This window comes from Uloborus diversus, chromosome 4, assembly GCF_026930045.1.
Source record: "Uloborus diversus isolate 005 chromosome 4, Udiv.v.3.1, whole genome shotgun sequence".
NCBI classification, from domain to species: domain Eukaryota; kingdom Metazoa; phylum Arthropoda; class Arachnida; order Araneae; family Uloboridae; genus Uloborus; species Uloborus diversus.
In genome coordinates this window covers 86,206,679-86,223,028 of record NC_072734.1, presented here as the reverse complement: position 1 = coordinate 86,223,028, position 16,350 = coordinate 86,206,679, and the positions used below count along the sequence as shown (strand labels likewise).

Sequence of the window (16,350 nt, the reverse complement as noted above, 5' to 3'; positions counted from 1 at the left end):
AAATTTGGCAATGTTTTGTTCAATACTTCACTTGCTAGAGAGCTATGAACACCTCACGTTTCTTTATAACTACCATGTATGTAAAAATAGATCTCGCTGCATTACTCTCCTTTACAACTGAAATTAAAAAGAAAACTAGCATTAAAGAAAAGAAAAAAACAGCTGCACTCCAAACGTTATAGAAAGAGTTTTATGCGGACAGACATATGATCTACATATGATTTTATTTAAAAATTCATAAAAATATGATCATATTGAGATCCCTCCCCCCCCCCTCTTTGAAACTTTGCACAAATGAAGATAAAATACACAAATTTTTCAGATTTTTTTTTTTTAAATTCATTATGCATTTTCTGAGAAATTTAAATTTAAAATTTAAAAACACTAAAATATGACAACATATACTATTGCACCACATAAATAAATCAGAGCATTTGAAATCATTGGTGGTCCGCTGGTCCAAGATCAGTGAAACTTGCTCCAGACATCCATGAAATAGAATTCAGTAGCCTGTCTGACCAATGGCTGACCATCATCAGTTAGAAAATGTCATATTGTTTTTAATTTAAATATTTTTGCATTTATAATAATTGGATTTCAAATTAAAGCCAATTAGCTACATTCTGACAGTTTTGTGAAAGAGAAATAAAATGAAAATAAAATGGTTATAAATTTATGTAGAAACATATTTCAAGTCAAACTACATTTCCTATTATGGACCAGTCATTATGTTTGTGAACCATTACTAGTCCATGGGACTAGTTATTTTCCAATGATTTCTTAGGCTGGAGGTGTAAACTAAGAGGACAAGAAATAATGTCTCTTTCTTATTTTCTCCCTTGATACTCATATTTTGCTTATGTAATAAACCCTTTCCCAAAAACATAATGAAAATAGTTTTCTCTCCATAAACAATACAAATTTTCATGTATTTGATTACTTTTTTCAATTTTATTTCCCACAAACAATCACAAAACAAACCTTATGCAAATCTCAAAAAAAAAAAAAAAAAAAAAACCTTTTTTATAGTATAATTTAAGGAATTACAAATAATTTCACACAATTCTTTAAACACAACTAGATAGTGTGATTGCTTTAATAGATGAGTTCAAGAAAAACCTGGAAACAAAGAGATAAGTGTTACCCTAGTATCATAAACTCTCTTTAGAGCATCGTAATGAATTGAACCCAAGAATATGACGCTCTGTAGGCTACCTTCTTTATCAGCAGCAACAAGCTCTACACAAACCATCTCACCATCTCTTACTAAAATATCTTCAAATACCTACAAATCCAAAGTGATTGTATTAGTATTAAATAATGACATTTGAACTAAAATAAATGCAAATATAAACAGTGATTAAAACTTTCATATCAGACTGTGATCAAAAGATATAACCAAAATTCTTGAGTTAAATAGGTTTAGAACTTAGAATGTGCAGCGTAATTTCACTAATTTTTTTCTCTTCCCTTATTTCAGTAACATATTTTCAATAATACTTAATTTAATAATATTTTTATTTAAAAAAATTATTATTTATAAAATTACTTTGAAACTTAAGGTATTCTGCATTTGAAACAATAGCTAACTAGCATGAGCGGCTGGTGAAACCAAAAAGTTAGGGTCAGAGAAAATGCGTGGGGAAAGTTATGTGACCGGTACCCCAGTGGTAGACTTATTTTGGAAAATTAAGGTATTGGGTTTTAATGGCATTATTGATGAAATGATCTGCTCCAAAGTTTGAGCCGGATGGCCAGAGTAGACAGCATCTTTCCAATTTAAATTAAAATCTTTTTTTATGAAATAACAAGAAAGAAATGTAAAACACATACTTAAAGTCAATTCTTCCTTCTTTAAACAGGTTAAGACTCATTAAAATTTTGCCTTCAAAAATATTCTGATTAGAATCACGTGAGGAAAATATTGATTTAAAAAATATTGTTAATACTGATTTAGTTTCATGTAACAAAACTACAGAAGTATTTTGAGAAGCTATTTTGCATTTTGACTTTACTTACTTCATCATAATTATCAATTGTAAAAAATATATTTGGGTAACTGATTTCTTCCATTTCACCTTTACAATCCATACTTCGATGGCTTGGAGAAGCGTAAACTCTCTAAATGATAATTAGAAATCTGTTAATTCAGAACATACACTCAATATTAAGTACAAAAAATGACAATATAAAAATGAACACAGATAAACTGAACAAATGAAAGAAAACACAGATAACACACAGTAATTAGTAATGAAGTTGGGTTATGTTCTAAAGAATAGAAGACATTTTTAGTGTTTCAATAGTATTCTGTATTTTTACCTTTGGAAACATTATTAAATTTAACAACATAAATTTAGAGATCGAATTTTCAAACTCGAAAAAAAAGGAATGAATATAAAAGAGAATAACCTTTTTTTGATGGAGGAGCAGATGTCGAAGAAGCAATACATCAAAGTACTGAACCTATACCCGGTGAACATAAATTTCAAACAGAAGCTATCTTTAGTTTTGGACTTTATTATTAGTGGTTTAAGTGCATGTTTTGAAGAAATGAAGGGAATTTGTTCCCTATTCAAACCAATGTGCTATACAACAGAAACCTTCAAACGATATTTCCGAACCTAAGTATTGCCTTTCACATATTCTGCTCTCTCCCTTTGACTGTCGCCCAAGCTGAAAAGGCATTAAGTAAATCTATATAAATGAAAGAGAATATATAAACAAATCCACAGTTTACGTCAGATCTTGACCAAATTTGGCAGGGAGGTACTTGGGCACCCGAGAAGGAACGTAGGGGGGTTTTCAAACGCCAAAAAAGAACCAAACTGTTCGAATTTTAATTTTAGGGCCCGAAAATGACATTAAATGGCTCTTTCTACCCGAAATATTCCGATTTCTTTGTTTTGGTAGTCGATATCTTCTTATCCGATTTCTTTGATTCAGGTCCCATTCGAAAGCTCATGAAAGCACTCATATACAGTAGAAGACTTATAACGCACACCTTGGGACCAGAGCTTTTGCGTTATACAGGTTTTTGCGCTATATAGATCATTTCACAACTAATATTCAGAATACATCTATACATTAGCACTTCAGAATGAGTTTTATCTGCAATGAGTATTAAAACACTAATATTACAGTTAGTAATTCTCAAATAAATATGTCTCACAATCAAAAGAAAGTGAATTATTCTGCACTTCTGCTAGCTTCATGGTTTGCATAACAACTACAAGTCATAAACAACTACTTTTCAAGAGCCATCTGACATTTTCTTTTTACAGTGAGTACTAATTTGCATTTAAAAGTTTTGAATTATAATTGAAAGATGAAAAATTGTTTCAAAATTTAACTTGCTTTACAATTTTTATGCTTGCAAAGAAAAGCAGATTGATTTTTTGATCTTCAAAACTTATTGTTTACTTCGGAAAAGTTGTGCGGTTTATAGAGAATTATGTTATATAGGTTGGAATTTCAACGGTCTTCTACTGTAGTTGCATTATTTCCTTTAAATTTCAAAAAAAGGTGTGAAATTGCCGGGAAGAAATTAAAAAGTACTTCTAAGCCTAATGGAACTCTATTTTCATATCGGAAAATTATCGTTCGCACGATAATTAGCGTTCAGAAGGTTGCCACATTTTTTACTTGGCTGTGACAATCAAATTTTGTTTTTGTTGTGAAATAAAATTTTCCCCTTTTTGATTATTATTTGGCAATTTATCTCCTTTCTTTTTTTTTACGATTTTATCAGCTTAAGCTTAATTTATTCGGGAATTTTTTATCTATCTTTTTCTTTCTTTAAGAATGATTATTTTTGAGGGGAAATTTTACTTTTTTGACTAATTGAAGCTTGACTGTTGAACATGCATCACTTGACATAACTTTTATTTTCAAGGTAGACCGTGCAAAGTCAGGCAATGCAGCTAGTTAGGAGACAAAACAAACTAAATTCTCTAGCTAGTCTTGGCATTGCGCATCAACTCTAGTAGAGGAGCAAGTGTAGAAAATAAAGCCGAAAACTGCATTTTGTGATAAAATCACGAAACTTGGCATGCATGTAGACAATGTCCTTACAAACATTTTTAGAAGGGGATGCATTTCAAAATCTCCCCCCCCCCCTGGTAGCCATTTTTGGTCAAAAATACAAAACAACTTTTACTTTTTATTTTTAGGAAAACACCCACTGTATCTTCTTTTGTGAGTTCTATTATGCTTACTAAAGAGTGAAAAGCCATCAAAATATGTCTTAACCTCCTAATTTTTATAATAATTTCAAAAACTTTAATTCTTTTAAACGAAACTTTAACTAACTAAAGTCTTTAACATTTCTGGAGGAGTTGTTTGAGAAATGTTTTTTTTTATGCATTTTAAAGCACTATGTTAAAGAAAATCAATTCATTTATAGTGGAACACAATAATCCAAACCCCAAAAATCCGAAACATTAGAAAATCCGAACATATGTTTTAAAAATTACTGATAAAAACTGATTACAAAACTAGAAATAAAACTAGAAATAAAAATCATAAACAAAACTAGTACTTTTTCCAGAACTTGAAACAAACATTTGAATTGTTATTTAAGAATGAATAAAATACCTTGATTGGTTAAAACGAAAACAATTTTCATTATCGGCAAAAAAAAAAAAGAGAGAACTTCAAACACTTTTTTTGGAATTTTTTGGAAGTTTCACTCACATTCTGCTGTTTTATAAACCATATTTGCACTAGCAAAATGAGGGGAGGGGGGGGGACGGATATTTTGTTCATAGAACTCCAAAACTTAATTATTAAAAGCTTTAAAACAAATTTTAAGTTTTTTCTTTTCTCATTAGACAATTTGAAACATTTGTTCTATGTCTTAAACGATGTAAGAGGACTAACATTATTTACTGCAATAAGAAGTTGAGTGCTATGTTAACAAAGCTAACAATATTGTTATTGTTAATAAAATTATTATTTATTGAAATATAACTCACTACAACTAAAACTACAAAAAAATCTGAATAAGTGATATGTACAATGATTATACAGAAGGTAATTTAAAACGACTGAATTTACTAGTAATTTACACAGATACATAGCATTTTCCATTGCAGTATTTACACATCGATGTGCAGATAAGTTTATTTTTGAAGCACCCACAAGTAATTTGTGAGCAGTTGTTTTTTACACTTGCATGACATAAATTCGCTTTAAGCACTTGAAACTGCGGGCAAACTCAAACAAACAAGAACGTGCTTCTCATCAATTACTGTAAACCCCAATCATGAATTTAAGTTCAGGCTTAATTTTTAAGCATACTGCCTCATTGATATCTACCTTGATAAGCACTAAATATAAGTTGCCTGAGGGCTTCAGCTGTGAATGATAACTTCATCATTCATCTTTGTTTGCTGGTGGAAAAACATTTTCTAGCTTCATTTACGGACAGAAGTAACATGAAGATGAGTAGCAAAGATTCGCTCAGATATTTGAAATTTTTAATTACGTATGCTTTTTTTTAGGATGGGATAGGTATAAAAATGCACTCAATCAAGATAGTCTTTCCATCTTTTCCATAACGTCACTTTTTCCCCGACGGCAAAAAAAGAGGTCGTGTCACATCCTGAGAATGAGTGGAACCCTCTTTGAGCAACTGCTTTTTGCTGACCGAATTTGTGAGCAAAATCTTGGCCTAGTATTAGTCAAAAGTGTTTTCCAGCTACAAATTTAAGGTCCATATTCTTTCTCCCTTTTTTGTACGATCATGGAAGTATGATATGCCTAAAATGACAGCGGGGGCCAACAGTTCTTACTCATATGCTTCTGTATCCTCTTTCTGCAGCATGTACGAAGATCCTACAATCAGCTTCCTTGTGATTTGATGGAGCTAGAGCTGTTGTATTCAATGAAAATCACTGTCGAATCATTAAGAGCAAAACAAGATGGTATAGGCAGTACAATCATGAAAAACAACTTTGTCTTCTTATCTGCATTCCGGAGGAAACTGATCCAGTTCTCAGGAAGCAAACCATTTTCTCCAAAATGATATCTTTCTCCTATTCCTCTATTGTGTCTTGCATCTGTACTCTGAATAGACTTCAGATACTCCAACAAAAAAATTTCGGGTCTAGGTCGTTTCATGTGAACAATGAAAGAACCATGATAGACAATAGCATCACAATGTATATCTGCACTTATTCTAAAAAAAATTGGCATTCATCACTTTTATCTTCAGCAACCCTTCTCAACTCGTTTTCGTCTTCTCTCGAGTTGTCTTCATCAGTAGGAATACTATTAATTAATTCATTGAGCAGGAATGTTAATGACTAGACTTATTTCCTGTTCAAAGAGTTCCATTTACTGAAATCGCTGGAGGGTGAGGTTGATTTTCATAGATGAGAAATTCATCCAGGTTTAAATGTACAATATTGCACATAATGAAAAGCTTTGAAAATGAATCTGCATCGAATTTAAATCTTTTCATTAAACAGACTTACTGGTTTTTCTGTAAAAATGAAAGACTAAAAAGATTTTTTTTCTACCCGTGAATGTAATGTGACGTTTGAGTCACAATTCTTTCTTTTTTCTATGAATTTGTTGTAACTGTTTTTTTCCCAACTTACCCAATCTTCATGAGTTGCTCCACATATTTTTTGTCTACTGCAATATTCGTCTCTAATGAGAACAATTTTTTCGATGTTTCTAAAAATGAATTTCCATGTTCAGCTATTTCTCTTCAAGGCCTGACTCATCAAGACCTTTCTTGACAGCAGGCTTTGGAAACTTAACATTTCATCATTGCGCATATACAGCGTTTCTTTAAACGAATCGAAGTGTAACTTTTTCAAAATGTTTAACTAAATCGATAACTTTAAGACCAATCAACGTCCAGCTTCTTAACGCAGTTGGACCTGTGGTAGACCAATTACATCCCTGTTTCCTTTCACCACTGCATTGTTTTGCTTGTAAGCATGGTTCAATTTAATTACAGAAGACACGTTCATTGTCTTTTTACAACAAACATTCCTTCTTTGATGCATTTGTGTATGCCTGGAAAGTTTGTGAATTAAAGAAGATCTTATACGAAAACTGGTTACCATCGAGCATAGTGACAAAAAAGTATATGTACATCGTTTAATATAGCGATAAAATGCGAAAAGAACACAGAATCAACTCCTTCATAGTTTCAGTGATAAAGTTCGTTGAAAGCTGTGATCTATTCAACATTAACACTAAAAGCCCCAGCTTTAATATGGTGCTCCAAAAATTGAACATTGGGGGGTGGTGCTTTCTTTCTCAGATTTTTAAGTTATAAAAACTTCTCTGTCAAAAGTGTCAACATTGCATCGATGTGAATCTTTTTGTAAGAAGTAGTTAGAGACATTTTATTATACACTTCAGGTATGTTTTTTTCTCTTAAAATGAGTAAAAGCTTACTAGTGATCAATTGGGTAACGGAGAATTAACAACAGCCACAATAGTAATAATAGTAATAAGAAGAAGAAATTTAAAATTCAAACTTTAAATTTCTTCATATTAGAAACATGTTGTATTGACATTAATTTCACCCATTTTCCTTCAAATTATCATTCTCATTTACCCTTTGGAAATAGTTTCGATTATGCGTGCTCAGTCATAAAAAACGAGGTGCATCATGGCCGGATAATTGGACAGTTCGGGCAATTAGAGTTCGGATAACTGGAACCCTATTTTAATACAACTCTAATTAAATGTATCTTTAAGTTCAGAAACCATTAATTATGTTATGAGGGTGGAAAATTCACGTTTGATAATTTATAATTTAAAAATATTGATTTTTTTAAAAAACCACATTTTGTGAAGTTATTTCTCAAATTAGATGTTTAATGGAGCTTTAAACTGTAAAAAATATAATTAACATCTATGAAGTGATACAACCAATGATTTAAAAAATTATTATTTTTTCTTTAATCGCCATTTTTGGTTTTGGACCAAAAATGGTCGCTAGGGGGGTTTGGAATGCCTCCCCTTCCTAAAATATTTTTACACACAATGTCTACAAACATGCCAAGTTTCAAAATTGTATCACAAAATGCAGTTTCTTCCCCCGTAGCTCCAAATTCTCTAATTTTTACTGTAAAAAGATTCTGTAGTTAAAAATATATTTTTATGCAAACTTCAAATTAGTTTTAAATTTACATTAAAATTTAAAACATCAACTATAAGCAACTAAACAAGGCAACATCATATGAGACAGTGATAAGCAAAGGGATGTAAGTGGCAAAATTAAAAATTTGGAGATAACCAGTACACATGGTAGGTGAACCTCTTCTCTGTCTGGGGGTGAGAGATGGTACTAGTTGCCCTGGTAGTTGCTGCTATACAGCATGATTTAGAAAAAAAATCATTGCAACAGATACAACACGTCTGAGAACCGTACATTTCAACAACTGCTTTGATTTTTTACTTACTCTAACATAACTTGACTTTTGGAAGAACTTGAATTTTGTGTAAAATAATCTTTGTGTAACAATTTGAGACCAGTTTTGCATCGGTGGGTTTCTGGCTTTGTATATGCAGGCAGCACTTTGTGCATATGTAGGCTTGCCAGACATCCGGGTTTTCAGGCAAAATCCCGGTGTCCCAACCTGTTTCCTTCACATGTTCCGGAAAAAGATAAATTTGATTACAAATGACCAAAGAAGTATTAAAGTAAATTAACTGGGAAGGATTATGTAGGATAATTACTTTGTCTTTTGTAACATTGACTTGAAAAATGGATATCAAATTAGTTTGTGAGGAATTTTACTATAAGATTAAAACTAAAAAAGACTTTGTAAAAAGAGTCTATGCCAATGAAAAGTAAATGTAAATAATGTTCAATTTTTTATTCCTTATTCAAAGCGTTTCTTTTTTCTTAAATAACTTGTAAATATTAACATGTAAGAAGTAAAATTTTTTATTGTGTATTGTTTTTTAATCACTCTTTTTTCAGGATCATAATTAGTAACCATTTACTCACAGCATTGAGGATAAACTGCCCTATAAAATACTCTAAAAGCCAGCTAGGTGTGTGGTACCCTTTAGAATACTTACGACACTGGGGGGGGGGGGGGGGCATTCCGGTGTCCGGGTTGAACATTTCAGAAATCTGGCAAGCCTATGCATATGTAGTGTTGCATTTGCAACCATATGTTCCAGTATTATTCCTGTTTGTTATTGAACCTCTACCCCCCCCCTCAAAATTTGACCCTACATTTTCTCATCAGCCTGGACAAAAACTGTTTGAAACGTTTAAAAAATCAATTTCTCTACCATTAAAAATTTAAATTTTATTTTCAGAAAATTTGAAGCATATGCTAATATTAAACATAGATCTTTTAAATATGATCAAGTATGAATTAAACACTACAGTGAAATAATAATTACCTGAGATTGTCTTTTTAATATTTGTAAATCTTTTGGACTTGTTCTTGTGCAGACAGCACATGTGAGAGTGTATTCAAACTGATATTCCACAACATGAAATGAAATGTTTCAGATTAAATCACAAAAAAAATACATTTAAATAGTATTGAACACATAAATTACAAAATATTTTGCTTTTATGAAAACATACCTGTTGTAGAATTAAATTTAAATAAACAGTTTCTTCCCAGTCAATTTCTGTATCACCTATAGGCAACTTCCTAGAATCCCTTCGAAAAACTTCAATTGCAGTCTAGAAAATTAATAAAAGAAAGATTAAAACCATTTCAAGAATTCTTAAGTAGTCCACTGGGCTATCTAACAATTGACAACTCCATATTATACATTTGAGGAAATAATCAGTTAAATAATTAAATTAAAAATTGGATCAAACACAGAATGTAACACACCTCAAATTTTGGTATATAACGTGCACTAGTTCTTTTTTGATGCTTTCGGACGAAAAATAACATATCATCTCGGACTTTGTCATCACAATGATACAAGAAATGACGTACAAACAAATCTGTCCAAAATGTTGTTGGATTCAATAGCACAAAACCAGACTCTAAAAAAGAAAAGTTAAACGTTTTGTATCTCATTATTGAAAAGATACAACATTAAATAAATAAACCAAAAATGTTTTTTTTTTTAATTTGGACTTGCAGAGTGCTTAAAATTATACAGGAAATAATGCTGTATCATAGAAAAGCATTGGAAAAAATGGAGGGAAGGGGTGCGTAGAATTTTTTTCCACGGAATATATGAGAGTGAAGAAAATAAAATATATGGATAAGTTACCGAGTAAAAAAGTAGGTGACCTTTAAAAAATAAAATTCATGAAAAAGAAAGATTCGTTTTTCAATAAAGATTTATCCATACAGAAAATTAACTACATAAAAAAAAAGAAGCAGGCACACATATGCAATGAGCAATTCCACTTTATGATTAACTGCTGTAGTCAAACACAAGATGACTCATCCATGAAAGCATCTCCAATACGGTGTTCCAAAAACTCGCACCATAAACAAAGGAAATGATCACCTTCTCTAGAATACTGTGATATTTCTCTTGTCCTGTGATATGATATTTCTGTTAACATTTGCTCTAAAACACTGGGCACATGTCCAGGAGGAAACACACCACCAAACGCCATGTTTACCTATGAAACAAAAATCAAAAACAATATCAGACGAAAAAATCTTTTCACTTGAAATCGTTTCTCAGTTTCTTGCTTTCACTTCACTTATCTCTTCAAAATTTCACGGAGAAAAACTTCCTTCTTGTTAGACAAATGTTGGTTAGCAAAAGATTGTTTCTACTGGATAAGAGAATTGGCAGAACATGATTTATACTCAAAAATATTTCATTCTTGAGTCTCACTGTCACTAATTAGAGCCAATGCTCACTTTTGGTTTTAAGCAATGAATGACTGCCACTTGTATTTCGGAATTTCCGAACCAAATTATTTATAAAGCGAAAACCCTTCAATTTCAAGCACATCTGTAAATCATTCCATAACAATAAGTCTTAATGCGATGTTTTGCATCCCAGACCTCATTTTAGTCCTACCCCTAAACTCCTCCCCCCCCCCCCTTCACCTTTGCAATTTTTTCATTCGGTTGCAAATTTTTCATGTATTTGCGTTTTATTAGTCATTTAGGTTTTTATATGAGCTTGCTTATTTGGTTTCTGCTTAAAAAAGCGCGAGAAAAAACCGTCGAATTAAAATATTTCCCTATTTTGTTAGTATATTGAATCCACAACGCTTTTCCCCAAGCATCTCAAAAACTCATTTCTGCAGATACTGCCGTTCGCCTGCCCACAACTGAAATGATCTTCGAACACGTACACAAAATAGAATGACGGAAAAACTGATACAAAATTCCAGTTCGTACAACAATGCATTTTTATCCCCTCCCCCTAAAACCAGAGGTGCCCACCTAGGGGGGGAGGTCATGGCACAAACTGCGCCATTGAAATTTTTAGGGGGGAAATTTTGAGGGGTATTTTTTTTCAAATACAAATGTGACGACCAACCACAGGCTCTTGGTCCAGCTAGGCTGGTCCTAGTCAATTTATTAGTCTTCAATGAAGATCAATGGCCCTCTTATCAAAGCTATCTACCCTTTTGCACATTACCACCTCTTCCGGTAAGCTGTTCCAAGTGCCCACAACCCTACTAAAGTAGTAGTTTTTCCTTATTTCAAGGTTAGCCTGAGATTTGAAAAGCTTAAAACAGTGACCCCTCGTCCTGCTTTCGGTGCAAAATTTTAAAATCTATTAACATCATTCATTTTGATAAATTTAAACAACCGAACCACGTCTCCTCTGATCCTCCTTTTGCTCCAGGCTAAACATATTAAGCCTATTAAGTCCTGTATCATAATTTAAATCTGAAAGTCCAATTACTAGTCTAGTTCCCCTTCTTCGAACAGAACCGTTTCCAATACACATCTTTCCTCAGATAAGGCGACTAAAACAGAAGGACCTTCATAGATTTGTTTGAAATAGATCTATTGATAAACCCAAGCATCCTGTTGGCTTTGTAACTTGCAATGCTGCACTGTTGACTAAAGTTGAAGTCCTGATTTATTAAAGTACCCAGATCAATAACATTTTCTGCCTGACTAATGAATGAAATTGAACCCTATAAACGATAACTCGTACGCTTATTTCCATGACCTAAGTACAGCACTTGACATTTCCCTACATTAACTGCCATACCCTCACTTAGTAATATAATCTAAATCCTCTTGAAGCTGTCCACACAAAATGTTTCTTTTGACATAGGTCTTAAATATTGATCATTAAGTGAGATAGAGAAGCCTTGTCCCCCCCCCCCCCCATACACTTAAAAATAATCCCCTAAAAATTTTAATGGCAGTCTGCGCCATAGAAAATTCCTTGTCTCCAAACATCCTCGAGTAAGAAATGCTAGAACGTAGAACATCAGCAGGAGTTATTGTTGACTGTTTACAGCTGACTAGGAATAACATTGTTACAGACCACTTGCAAGATTTGGGCATATTTGAGGATCAATGATCTTTGATTTCATGGATTATTGTGGGAAAGGCAACATATCCAATAAAAATTCAGAATTATATTTACACAATTCCAGAAAAATACTTCCCACTACCCAACTAAAATTAAATTTTTGGCGCTTAAAAGGACGCAAAGACACAGATTTTTGTAGAGTTTCTTCAAAACAAATTTGATGCTTTCGGCACAGGTACACTGATTAAATGAATGCAAAAACCAAGTAAATTTACAATCATATTTATTATGATTTCAACTAAAAATAGAAAAAATTAAAAAACCATTTACAAATATTGTATGCATTTCACTAATAGCAAAAAAAAAAAAAAAAAAACTGTGAATGAATTTTCAAAAATTCAAGGAGCGTAAGATTTAAAAATTTTTAAAAACAACACTACAATCTGAACAATCTACAGACAAATATAAAACAACTACCAATAAAAAAATTTTAAAAGTGCTCAAAAATTTGAGCATTCAACATTCATTTAAAAGTTAGATAAAAACATAAGGACAAATACAGTAAAGAAAATTCTTGAGATTACAGTGCAGATGTAACAAGAAATAAGATTTAAAGCCATAACCAACATGTTTTTTAAAAAATCATTAAGAAAGAAGTAAGTTTCATCGTAAAATTTCCTTTGATTTAGAACCAATATATACAACAACTGCAATATATATAACAAATTACACAAGTTGAAAAATTCATGAACATACATTTTGAGCTACAAGATATTTTAACACATATTTTATCATAAACTTTAAAATACAGTCGAACAATCTCATAACAAGCGGAAAATAGCCGCATTTTTTAAATTTGAGCATCAAATGCATAGCAGTACTTATTTTCCCTCATAAATCAAATCATTATATACTGGTAATAAACGAGTTTTACAACACAAATACCTAAACAGTTGGATTTCAAGAAAAAATAATTTGAGAATGCTTCATTGTTAGTTGTAAGAAAGTACCAATCAAGGTTTCCTTTTTTGACACAATGAACAAAGAAATGTAGAACCTTTAACTGTGTTACTTCACTTGTGTTAACAAAATGGTTGAAACACAATTTACCAGCTTCAATGTTAGATTAGTAACTTCATTTGTCATACAAAACATTATGTCCTCGACATAAGAATATCTTACTGTTGCTTTTGGGATTAAATGTCTTACTGTTCTGCCCTCCAAAGCCTAATGGGCATATCTTAAGAGAGTTAATTTTCAGCAAATCGACATTTCATTAAATTGAATTTCGCACACACTTTCAACGTAAAACTTTAACTACGGACATTTACACTAAGGAAATTGAGGTACTGCTTTTTAGCTTAGGATACAATAATATTTTTGAGGTACATCAAATTGTGTTAGTGATTCTTGAGTTTATAATTGAGATACGCCCATTAGGCTTAGGAAGGCAGTGTTGCTCTTAATCGACAAAGTAAAGTTTAATTTCATCATGCTTTACAATACGAACCTCTTTAACTGCATTTATGTGTCACTAATATGCATATTTAAAGGCTTCATAAGCAACTTTATATAAAGAGAATTATTTTTATTTATTTATATATATATATATATATATATTTTTTTTTTGAACTATCGAACATAAAAATGACTTTCAAATTTCTCAACAGATATAAAATTGATACATTTCAAAAAAATATGTATCAGTTAACTTGCTATTGCCATAGTTGAGTTTATATGAAGGGTAAAGTACAAGTAGACATTATACAATTACTCAATAAGTGACTACAATATAAATAACTTCATGAAAAGGGGTAAATAGGGCATAACTTCAAACTTTTTTCAGTCAAACTCGCTCATAAAGATAACTTAGATTTAGGTAAAGCTTGGCCTTCAACTGACAACCTGAACCACACCATTGCTGCAAACTCTTGCTAGTGTGCTTTTTTTTTTCTTCAGAGTAACAAGTCCATAAAGACGAAACTGCAGTCTTTGAATGTTATAACCTAATGGTTGGCATATTGCATATAGTTCTGCCTTAGCCTTGGCTTACAGGCAGTAACTCTCTGCTTAATTCCCAAGCTCTGCCTTAAACTGATGAGTTGAAACACAACATTACTGCAGACTTTTGCTTGTATGATAAATTTATATTAGCTGCCAGTTTGTTGGCACTCTCAGCTTCATTAAATGACATCTACCTCCAGTTTAGATATTGACCATTCTAGAATAGAGTCCACAACGAGGACGAAATTGAAATCTCTGGACGTCAAAATTGGGGTGTTGGTATTTGGTCTGTAGCTTTACCTTAGCCCCTAAACGTGGTAATTTACTGTGTAGAAAGATTTTGTTGGTGTTGGTACGCTGTCGAATCTGTAGGCGCATAACTCGCTTTTTAACGAGCAAACCTCACTTAAAGCGAACAATATTTTTGTGATTCATAAAGTTTCAATTGGCTTCCAGTTCAGCTTATCATTTCGTGGAAAATTTATTTAACATTTAAGTCAACGAAAAGTTAGTAATCAGTGAGAAATCCTGAGGGGGCCTCTTTTTAAATTTGTGGAGTGGAGAAGGATTTGAAAATTATTTTTTGTTGATGGCAGTGTTATTATTTCTGAGGATAATATAGCATCAAATTCAAGCTAATGGAGATTAACCAAAAAAAAAAAAAAAAAAAGATAATGATAATGACAAATGTGAAGAATTTGCAGCTGAACAACACTCAACATGGCTTTTGATATACAGAAAACTTCCAAACTTTTTTTGAAACCAGAGGAGAAATGTAGATGTTTTTCAGGTCATATGTATTTCTCGAAAACAATAACAAGAAAGAGACAATAACATAGTTCAAAGCAATTAACCAACTTTTTAGGTGTTGTACAAATTTTTTAAAAAAGCAAAGAAACTATGAATTTTTCATGAACTCTCTTTTTCACAAGCATTTGGTTATAATCAAAATATTAGGGACCCTTCATGCATGCTGGCTTATTGTTACAAGCAAGTTTCACTGTATATAGTAAGTAACTCATGCAATAATTAGAAGACATTTATGTGTACCATGTTATTTTGTTTTGTGAAGGGAAAAAACATACAACTTGAATAGCATCTTTTAAATGTGAGTATTTCCTAACTTCAATGTAAATATGAGCTATTTTTGTGAAGAACTTTTAAAAGTAGCCAACACAATACGCATATGTATATTTCTTAAAATCAAAATCAAGAATAATGTTAAAAGTAACTCCATTATTTTAACAAATTTTACTTTTTATGGATATTACTGTGTAACTTTATTATTTTTCTACACAACATAAAATTTACGTTTTACAAGCACAAAATCAAATATAAAGGTTTTCATGAGCAAATACAGTCGGATCTTAATAATTCAAAGCTTTATAATTTGAATATTCCTTTTTTCATTGTGTGCCAAATTCACGAAACTGTTGCGGGAACTTCAACTACCAATAACTTAAAGGTTTAAAGGTACCCATAACTTCAACTACCAATAACTTAAAGGTTTTAGCTGGTCCCCCCTCACCCTTGGGACTTCCAATTTATCAAGATTTGACTATACAATGCACCAGCACCTTCCTATGAAAGTTGTTGCATACAGAGCTGAAACTTAATGATTGATAAGTAAACTTTTTGCCACATGTCTTAATACTAAACAATGCTTTATTCAGGCGTGCCCACCCAGAGGGGTCACGAAGTAGACTGCAGCACTGAAATTTTTAAGGGGAGGGGGGGGGGGAGATTATCAGCAGGGACGATAGTGGACTTGAGTAAAATTTTCTGAAGACTGAAATTTTCAGAAATCAAGTAAGCTTGACTCCCGGGTAAAAACTCTTAAAATGTGCATACAAAAATCACTGAAAAAAAACTTCCAAAAAAAAGATCAATTTTAGAATATTGTCAGCTCAAAACTTATAG

General features: G+C 32.0%; 1 protein-coding gene across 2 annotated transcripts in view; it reads right to left on the bottom strand.

The window, feature by feature from the left end:
- The window catches only part of LOC129220357 (uncharacterized protein KIAA0930 homolog), a 47,248-nt gene extending 36,662 nt beyond the window's left edge, over positions 1 to 10,586 (bottom strand). For both annotated transcript variants that reach the window (XM_054854764.1, XM_054854765.1), the window contains exons 1-6: positions 10,474 to 10,586; positions 9,840 to 9,997; positions 9,581 to 9,682; positions 9,391 to 9,468; positions 2,020 to 2,121; positions 1,145 to 1,285 (exon numbers count right to left, since the gene is read on the bottom strand). In XM_054854764.1, coding sequence (XP_054710739.1) covers positions 1,145 to 1,285; positions 2,020 to 2,121; positions 9,391 to 9,468; positions 9,581 to 9,682; positions 9,840 to 9,997; positions 10,474 to 10,585 — 693 coding nt within the window. In that variant the 5' untranslated portion in view covers position 10,586. The remainder of the gene's footprint in view (positions 1 to 1,144; positions 1,286 to 2,019; positions 2,122 to 9,390; positions 9,469 to 9,580; positions 9,683 to 9,839; positions 9,998 to 10,473) is intronic.
- Positions 10,587 to 16,350: the final 5,764 nt, after the last annotated feature.